This window comes from Abramis brama, assembly GCF_963993115.1.
Source record: "Abramis brama genome assembly, chromosome: 15".
Taxonomy (NCBI): domain Eukaryota; kingdom Metazoa; phylum Chordata; class Actinopteri; order Cypriniformes; family Leuciscidae; genus Abramis; species Abramis brama.
Window position 1 is genome coordinate 9,714,824 of NC_139977.1, and position 9,575 is coordinate 9,724,398.

The 9,575-nt window shown below is 40.2% G+C and overlaps 1 protein-coding gene across 1 annotated transcript; it reads right to left on the bottom strand.

Moving 5' to 3' along the window:
* Window positions 1–508: 508 nt before the first annotated feature.
* LOC311098013 (uncharacterized protein) lies at window positions 509–7,409 on the bottom strand. The gene is made up of 4 exons (XM_084138013.1): window positions 7,314–7,409; window positions 3,048–4,087; window positions 2,646–2,801; window positions 509–949 (listed from the first exon to the last, which is right to left on the bottom strand). The coding sequence occupies exons 2-4, from the start codon at window positions 4,074–4,076 to the stop codon at window positions 635–637; spliced, it is 1,500 nt and encodes a 499-aa protein (XP_083994139.1). The 5' UTR covers window positions 4,077–4,087; window positions 7,314–7,409; the 3' UTR covers window positions 509–634.
* Between the last annotated feature and the right edge of the window lie 2,166 nt (window positions 7,410–9,575).

Consider the following 9,575-nt stretch of genomic DNA (forward strand, 5'->3'; position numbering starts at 1 on the left):
ATTGGAGGCCGCGTATCAGAGCGCTCACTGATAGGCTTAAGCAGTTGCCGCCGAGCAGCCAATGAGCACGCTTATACAGCCTGCCTAGGTCTGCCGGCTGCCGCACTGCGTTGACAATGAATACAAAATTAAGGATAATTTTTGGCTTCAGATCTCGAAGAAAGAAGACTTTCCGATGCGTAAGCAACTTACGCAATACGAGAGAACCTCTCGTAAGAGAACATTTTTTTAAATAAAAACAGAGCACAAAAAAACCCTCAGATGAACTGAACACTGGGAAATGGGGCCATGTCTTTATACTCACATTCCTCTTAAAGATTTGCACTTACTAACACCTGTAGTTTAATGTGCTGGCATACCTAAACAACAAAACAGAAGGTACAAGTTTTCTTATTGTTTTTTAGCCACTAGTGGGTGGTCTTGGGAACTGTTTTCAGGATAGAAATCAAATTCCAAATATAACAAAGTAAATAAATAAAGTAACAATACATTTGCTCAACTCTGAGAACTATAACTACTTTTAAATCTTTTTTTTTATTGCACAGGGTCTTAAAGGACTGATTATAGGCCAGGCTCTATGAAGCTATCGCTAAAGGGTAGAATGATGGTGTAGCTTTTGCTATGGCGATATTTCTTAACGGGAAAGCAGTGTTTTGAGAACTTGTCCTTTGTTGGATAGTTTGTTTCCATCCAATTCCATAATGATCTTCTGCAGAACCTCAAAAGTGTACTTGAGCTCCTGGGGGTAGCTCAGGTTTAGCACGTAGACAAGCCCCAGCAACATCACCACAGCAAAAGCTACATTGCCCAACTCACTCATCACTTCCACCCCCTCCAGGACAATCCCAACATCCGCGGGGTCATCGCCAGGCTCTGCACCTTCTTGTCGAATGACAAAGATTCCAAATACTGTCTCCGCCATGGCCATTTGAGTGCTTTCATCGACATCCTGTGACAAAAACAAATGAACAAGAACAAATTTTTTTTTACTGATGTGCATTACATGCATATTTATAGCACACAATCTTTACAGTATTACTGTAAAACAGCTATCACTAACTTAATCCATATTCATAATATAATAATGCAAATGTAGTCAAATAACCAATTGACATTAAAATTGTTTTGCTGAGTCGGTGAAATACTTCAACAACTAAGCCATACCAAGGGCCTGTCTGTTGTAACCATGAGTCCAGTGTTAGTTATTCCATTCGAATAAAGGTATATTGTCTTATTAAAGGAAAAAGGAGGAGTTAAAGTATGGTGTGTGTGTGTGTGTTATTGTCTGAGAGAAAGACAAGGAGAGAGGCTCCCAAACCGGCCCGGTTATTTCCAAAAAGATCAGTAATGAGTTACGTTACCTCAGACATTTGATACACTGTTTTTGTTCATGTATAGAAGAATTACATGATGAAAAAAAAAACAGGCCAAAGAATTTTTATGTGGTAGTGAGTTTTTATTTAAAGGATAATTCCGGTATTTAGCACTTTGAGTCTCTTTTCTGGTTTGTTATGGATGAACTAGAGTATAATATTTATATATATAAATTAATTTTGATGATGGGTCCTGTCTCGACTTTTTGACTCGTTCAGAATCGCCTTTGACTGCTTCAGAGTGGCTGGCTACGAGCATGCACAAACATGTCCTTAAAACAACCCTTAAAGTTCGTTTTCAAAACTGTGCAACTCACCAAGTGGTTAGTGGTCTTTGTTGATGATTAAAAACAAATATATCGGCGCAATGTATGATTTGAGTCTGAAGCGCAGTAATATCAACGAGCAATGAGTCATCCAACAGAAATCAATGGGATTTTACAAAATGCCAAATAAAAGATGACAAACTGTATTTCGCTACACTACTTGTTTTGGAACATCAACGAACACCACTAACCACTCAGTGAGTTGCAGTTTTGAAAACGAACGTTAAGGGTTGTTTTAAGGACATGTTCGTGCATGCCCATAGACAGCCACTCTGAAGCGGTCAAAGGCGATTCTAAACGAGTCAAAAAGTCGAGACAGGACCCATCGTCAACATTTCTGTGTCCACCACTCTAGTTCATCCAAAACAAACCAGAAAAGGGACTCAAAGTACTAAATACTGGAATTATCCTTTAAGTCGCCTAATAATTTTCCTTTCACAAACTCACTTAACCATAAATGTAATTGCGACATCCATCATTATTCATTTATTTCCTGTCTCTGTCTGAAAAAGGTGAGGACTAACCAAAATTCTGTGTTTATACCCTCCCCCTTATTTAAGTGACCCTCCACAACAGCAAGTGACTTGATTTGGAGTGACAATTGGTAGTAAAGTTGTAGCAGGTAGGGGGCGGTTTGGGATTGCACTACAGTATGGTGCATGTCACTAAGTGAGTGAGAGAAGAAGATAGTTTTAATGGCCTTATCTTAACCTATTTTAAAATCTAATGGGAACACACAGGAAACCCCATCCACTCCAACTCCTACTTCAAAACTGCTTTACAACAGATTCCAGAGTTTTATGATTTCAGAGCAGATTTTTAAGGATTAAAGGATGCCCCTCACTCTGAAACAATGACCCCTAATGGGGGAACAGATGTGGTGCTCAAAGTCATTTCTACAATGACCAAGTTTTAAGTGATTGTCACTTTTACATTGGTATCATACCTGGGTTATGGGTGCCATGATGGTCTTCATTTTTCTCCCTTGAACTCCACCTTTCTTGGCATACGCCTTCATCAGGTTTGCAGAGTGAACATCAAGCTCGGAGAAGAACTGTGACTGCAAATGGATCGTTGTGATTCTCTTGAACTCTGCACTCACCTACAAAAAACATAACAAAAAAGGTAGACAAAACTCAGTTACCTTTTTGGTACACATTTGAAATAGCAGTTCTATCTGTTCAAGAAACGTAAATGCATAATACATGTATTTATCTAAATATTAGTTTACTTTGTCAGAAGGCCGTCAAAGGCTGCTATTGCTGGCCTTCAGTAAATCCTCATCAGTTTGAGTAACCTCAGATTCTGTCAACATGTATTGTGACATCCAGTGCAGTCATTCACTTACCTCACGCACATTGAAGAGAGCTGGCCACCTCGTTTTGAAATCAGCTATCATGGGGGCCTCCGCAACTACCTCTTGCCTTCTGAGTGCAAAGGTCTTGTCCATCATTGCCGCCAACTTGTGCTCATTGTTTCTCTTATTTACTTCTGAGAGGAGTGCCACTCTTATCTCTTCTAGTGTCTCTGCTGTTTCACCGGCCGGATAGGTGGGGCAGTAATTCACTTCAGCTTTTTTCGGCTTCTTTACACCATATGCAGGACTGCATTTGCTCTCAGGTTTGTGTGTTAAGGCATTCACAGTCACTTCAGGGCATCCAAGCCGTCGGAGTTTTGTTCGGTAGTTAGCAAGTTTATACTTCAGGCTTGTCTTCCAACCGCCATACCCAGTCACTGAACCTGGCTCTTTTAAACATGGATGTGTAGTTACCAGAGATTCTGCTACCTCATCAAACTCCCTGTCAGAGAGGTACACTTTGTACTGGACGATCGTTTCAGCTAAGCCATCAAGAACAGCAGATTTAAGTTTAGTATCAGGATTCAACAAAGCTCCAGTTTCTTTAAAAGCAGCATTGGCCCTGTCCAGCTGTAGCTGAGTATCATAAGCAAACCGGGGCATGGGGAAGACAATGGGCCAAGCAGTGGATCTTGAGGAGGTGGACTCAGGAGAAGACAATATGTCTGTATCAAATGAGCTACCAGAAGATGAAAGGGATGAGGAGTCATTCAGAGTGCGGGAGGTGGCAGCAGCTGAGTAGTGAGGGGGCGGGGTGACACCAGGCTGGGCAGGTGCAACCGAGTTAAAGATGACCTTGATGGAGCTTTTGTCCTGGATGTCTGACATTGAGACCAAGTTGGTGAATTCATTCCCAAACTCAACATCCATGAATTGAAGCCTGAAGTCCCCATCTACTCCACATTGTCTCTTAATTTCCTGTATGAGTTCAATGAGAGTCTCTGGCATACCACCTGGAAGGATCAATCTCTGGGAATCGTTTTCTCCAAGAATGATTCTGAGTTTCACTGGAGCAGCCATTTCACGACCGCCTGAACGAGAATAGAGAAAATTAAGTTTAAACAAGGGTAATCTGATTTTAAAACACCAATGAGTACAAAAGTAGGGAATGCCAATGCCAATTTAATATGGCTATGGAAAAATCCTGAAATAAATGAGAAAACTGATTTCATAAAAACAAACTTATTCCCAAACTGTTTCACTTCCATTTTGCATTCAAATGAATGGGCCGTGAATCCCAAATGAATCCCTCTGCCGTTGCTTTGGTCTGAATCTGTACCAATTATGCTCCATTCATTTGAATATATGAAATCAAAATAAAAAGCTGGGAAATAAATGTGGCATTATGAAGTCACACTTCCATGAAATAAGAGAGTCCATTGAGATCCATTTAATATTAAAGAAAACAAACCTTATGTTTATGTATCTTTTTAATGTCACCAGTCTTAGAGGTCCAACAAAGTAGTCTGCCAAAGGGTAGTCATCGGCCAGTTCACCAAGTTCAATCAGAACAGTTTCTCTGGTAGGATGTACACTCAGCTCAAATGCTCTGAAATGTTCCCTGTACCACCCAGAAAGCCTTCTCACCATGAAACACAGTCTCTCCTGAACAACATAAATCTGAAGAATCTCTCCAAAGTCAGGGAGTCCACTTGTAGAACCATGAGCAACTATCATCCCATTTCTGAAATGTACACCTTTGCTTGACACATACTTGGAAAGGTGAACTTCAGTTGTACCAGGGAAGTTCTTTTCAATAGTCTGAGCTATTTCTTGTTTCAAACAATCCAGAGGGACTGTTGAGACGTTTGTAACCTCTAGGGATGTTTCTTCAAAACTGGATGATTTCAAGTGATATGAAATCATGAGCTGATGCTTAGTGGCTAGCGAGAGGGGCACATTTTTAAAGCAATTGGTGTGTCGCACAACCTGCTTAAAAAAACTGTGTTTGGCCTCAAAACGCATTGTCCAGAGGAACACAAGAGGCCCAAACATCCTTATCAGTTGAGGATAGTGCTCCAAATAATGATGTTTTGGGAGCAGTTGCACACCAGGGAAGAGTTCTTGGTACTTTTGTCTGTGCTCAGAGATTTTGCCCTCAAGATAGGCAATGGACTCATCTGTGTGTGTTGGAGCAACCATAAGCTCTACAATGTCTTTTAAGTCCAACAGTATTTGCCATGCCATTTCACCCTCAGGCACCAGGTGCCCAATTATGAATGGGAGTAGTCTTATTAGAGCCCAATTTTCATGGGCGTTTCCACCTATTGTTGCCCTAGTTGAAAAGGTGTGTGAGATCACATGTGGCCTATTTGTCTTGTCGGCCCACTTGTAAGGGAAGTGCAGGATGGATTCGTTGAGGGTTTGAAGACTGAAATACTTATTGGATAGAAGCAATGCCAAACACCGTGCAAGCTCCACTGGCACTATGCCCTCAAACAGATCATGCATAATATCTGGAGGATAGCCTGTGTGAACGCTGAAGTGGGCAAGCGTTTTGGTGATAACACAATGTCTTTTCACCCCAAAACAGCTTGTACCATTCTCCTGAGCTGAGGTCACATGAGAGTCATGGAGTTCTTTTGTCCTAAGGGTGAATGCACCTGATTTTACCTCTTTTGTTTGGATGTCTGTTTTTGTTCCTGTGCAAAATCGGCAGATATACCCACAAGAAAAGCTCTCATTAAAACCTGCAATACTGTGAGCCCCCAAGTTATCTGCCGCAACAACCTGAATCGTACCTTTAACAAATCTGCCAAGTAATGGAATGAAAACTCCGTCTTGCTCCAGAGTTTTCATGTCTTGAAGAAGAGGATGTAAGACACGGTCATAACCATACTTATTTACATCATCAGTTTTACACAACAACGCCAAGTAAATTGATGATAGTGATGAATATGAGCCTGGTGGCAAATTACCCAGAGTCCAGTAGATTCCACAAAGCTTATGTTTCCTGCGAGAAGTACCCAGAGGATTGCAAACCTCAAAATCATCTACGTATAAACGTAACAATATCGTCATCTCATCCCCTGACAGAAAAATGTTTTGCTGGAAGTGTGAACCATCCTGAGGAGATTTGTAAGTGTGGCGTTCACCACTCGCCATTTTACTCTGCTGTGCTCTGTGGTTTTCATCTACCCTGTCCACAACATCTTTCTTAAAGAGTTGCTGCAAAGACTTCAGTACAGGAACATACTGAAAACTTCTGTTTTCTTTGGCATCAAGAACATATTCAATGGGTTCTACAACGTTAAAGCTTTCTTGATAATACTTGTTGCGGAGATAAATTGAGCTTAGGGGACCACCCTTCTCTATGGCTTTGAGCAATGGATTAGAAGTGCAGAGAGCAGTTGCTACTTCTGTTACCGCAGACCTATCAGTTGTGGGACTATGTTTCTGAAATACCCCTTCAAGAATGTCAATGGAGAGGGGTAATGTTGCTGAACTTAAGTAGTGCAGTTCCTCTAAGAACTCATCAATTTTTTTGCCTGGGACATGTGTAAAATGCTCTAATTTGAGCAACGCTGCTGCAAAATTATTCTCAATTACTTCAGGCAAGTTATTGGTTACATCTACATCACTATTTGAACATGCACTGTCTGCTTCAACTGCAGAGTCATCTTGATTGCCTGCATCTTCCTCAGGATTATAAGAGGATTCTTGTGAAACTGTAGTGTTTCTAACTACATCTGGCTTGAAATCTTTCAATGTATGTCGACTGTGTTTCCTGTTCTTGTGAGAGTGAAATGTTCCGTATACATTTGTTTGAAAATTACAACCCCCAAACATACAAGGAACAGTTTCATTACTCTTCAAATGAGTGCCAATGTGTGAAAAATAATCCTTCTCTGTAGGAAGATCACTACAAGTGCACAAATGACAACTATATGTTGACAATTCCTGTAGCTCCTGGGTGTTTTGTTTAGGATGGACTCTACTTAAATGAATGCGCAAAGCATTCCATGTCTTAAAATTACATGGGCAGTTTATGTGTGGGGATGGGTAACGTTGCATATACCGGTGCTGAAGTCTAAAATGTTTTAGTAGGTCATATCTACCAGACAGAGATAGACTACATGCCTTACACTTCCACATCCCACCCCCACCCCCACCCCAATAGAAAAAAAAAATCTAAACAAACTGGGCAAATACAGGTTTAGCTGGACCCTAGCATCATAAGCATGCCAACATTGGAATCAGTCAGTAAGACAAATTCACTGTTTTAGGCCAAAAATATTCAGGTCTGGCAAAACTTACATGTACAAATCACAAACTTGATGATGGCCGATGACCCCCTTCACCAGTACTCCAGTATGTGGTTGGATGGCAGACAAGCGACTTTCTGAAAGAGATCCGATAAATTTACAACCATTAAAATATTGAATTTACAACCATTAAAATATTTAGGGTTAAATATTATTTGCATCAATTTAAAATCAACGCCATACATAAAATGTAGCCTATTTATCATAACAAAATTTAAATTTGATGTGATTTTCACCAAACCTGGTTTTCCCTTAAATTAGGCAGCATATATTAATCAAAGTCATACTATTTTCTTTACTTTAGGCAAAAATGCTGAGTAGAATAACATAACTCCTTGACCATACTTCTGGTCACTTTTAAAAGCTAAGAAGGAAAAGAGTATTATTCCATGGTATTCAAACCAATTATCTAGCCATTCCAGGGTCAAAATTAAGGAAAATATACATACTCACCTAGTAAAATTAGAATAACTAGAATCAAGTTACAGTAGTCAATTTTGCAAATGCATTTCTTTTCATATTGGTTGGTTGACAGAATAAATTTTAGAACATAGGTAAACGTAAGCATTATCACATCAGCACAAGCATCATACTGTTTGAGACCCCTTGAGACTATAACTTTATATATGTTTTTGCGGACATTTCGACTGCCTTTACCAGGGCTCTAAGATCGAGTTACCGGTTGACATGCATGTTTTAGCGGACATTGTGAGCACATTTAACGGAGCTCTGACAGCGACTAGCGGCGATAATTTCAGGGCAATGCCAGGCATGTGACACTGTGAGCACATTTACCTGGGCTTTGAGAGCGACGCATCTGCCGTAATTCATCAGACGCCAGGCATGTTTTACCAGACTTTCCACTAACCGTAACCACATAGTTTGTGCCTAAAATTAACCACTTTTTAATCCAAAGTAAACAACATATAATAATGTGTTGGACACCTACAAGCATATGGCAGGCAAAACGTGGCGCAAATGGTAGAGAAACACCTTGATTAAAGGATAACTCCGGTATTTAACACTTTGAGTCTCTTTTCTGGTTTGTTTTGGATGAACTAGAGTGGTGGACTCGACCTGTCTCGACTTTTTGACTCGTTTAGAATCGCCTTTGACCGCTTCAGAGGCTACGGGCATGCACAAACATGTCCTTAAAACAACCCTTAACGTTCGTTTTCAAAACTGTGCAACTCACCGTGTGGTTAGTGGTGTTCGTTGATGTTCCAAAACAAGTAGCGTAGCGAAATACAGTTTCTGTCGTATTTTATTTGGCATTTTGTAAAATCCCATTGATTTCTGTTGGAGGACTCAATCATTGCTCGTTGATATTACTGCGCTTCAGACTCAAATATCGAGCGGAAGTTTATACGCGGGTGTGAGGTATCTGAAAAAATAGTTCCACTATAGCAAATAACATACAAATTTGCGCCGATATATTTGTTTTTTATAATCAACGAACACCACTAACCACTCAGTGAGTTGCACAGTTTTGAAAACGACCGTTAAGGGTTGTTTTAAGCCAGGACATTTTTGTGCATGCCCATAACCAGCCACTCTGAAGCGGTCAAAGGTGATTCTAAACGAGTCAAAAAGTCGAGACAGGACCCATCGTCAAAATTTCTGTGTCCACCACTCTAGTTCATCCCAAACAAACCAGAAAAGAGACTCAAAGTGCTAAATACCGGAATTATCCTTTAACTGCGAGCCAACTATTGTCACGTTAGCTAACATGAATATGCCAGCATGACATTAACGGCCTGAGTACAAAAATAACAAACACGCATGACCAAATATTGCTGAAAATGATGGACAGTCTGCTGATGACTTTATACACATCGTTTTGTAGATGGATGAAAACAGATTTTATCTTACCTTTTCCAAATGAACTCCAGGCACGCCAGGCAAGTTCAAATCTCGTTATTTTCCTGGGCACGCGGTTTGTCGTCTCGCGTGATCTCGCTAGTCCATCTTCGGTGCAAGATTAGTCTGACTATATTGAATCACGTTATCTCAACAAGACTGAATTTAACAAATGTTAATTTGTTGCATTTTATGCTTATACTACATGATTTTATCACGTTCACCTTTGAAACATGAAATTATTTTGTTAAAATTACGCGTTAAGCTTTTATTAATGTAATAACCAGCTAATTTCCTTTTTTTGAGTGCAGTTGCTCCTTTGCGCTTAAAGAAGATTAAAGAAAATAGTCCAACGCCGTGGTACAACGAGCACACTCAGGCCCTTAAGAGAGCA

Bases quoted from the DNA above. Each gene is read 5' to 3' on its own strand.
- LOC311098013 (XM_084138013.1), bottom strand. From the start codon at position 4,076: ATGGCTGCTCCAGTGAAACTCAGAATCATTCTTGGAGAAAACGATTCC. The intron at 2,802-3,047 runs GTAAGTGAATGA...TGTTTTTTGTAG, and splicing joins CTCTCTTCAATGTGCGTGAG to GTGAGTGCAGAGTTCAAGAG. The intron at 950-2,645 runs GTATGATACCAA...TTTTTGTCACAG, and splicing joins TCATGGCACCCATAACCCAG to GATGTCGATGAAAGCACTCA.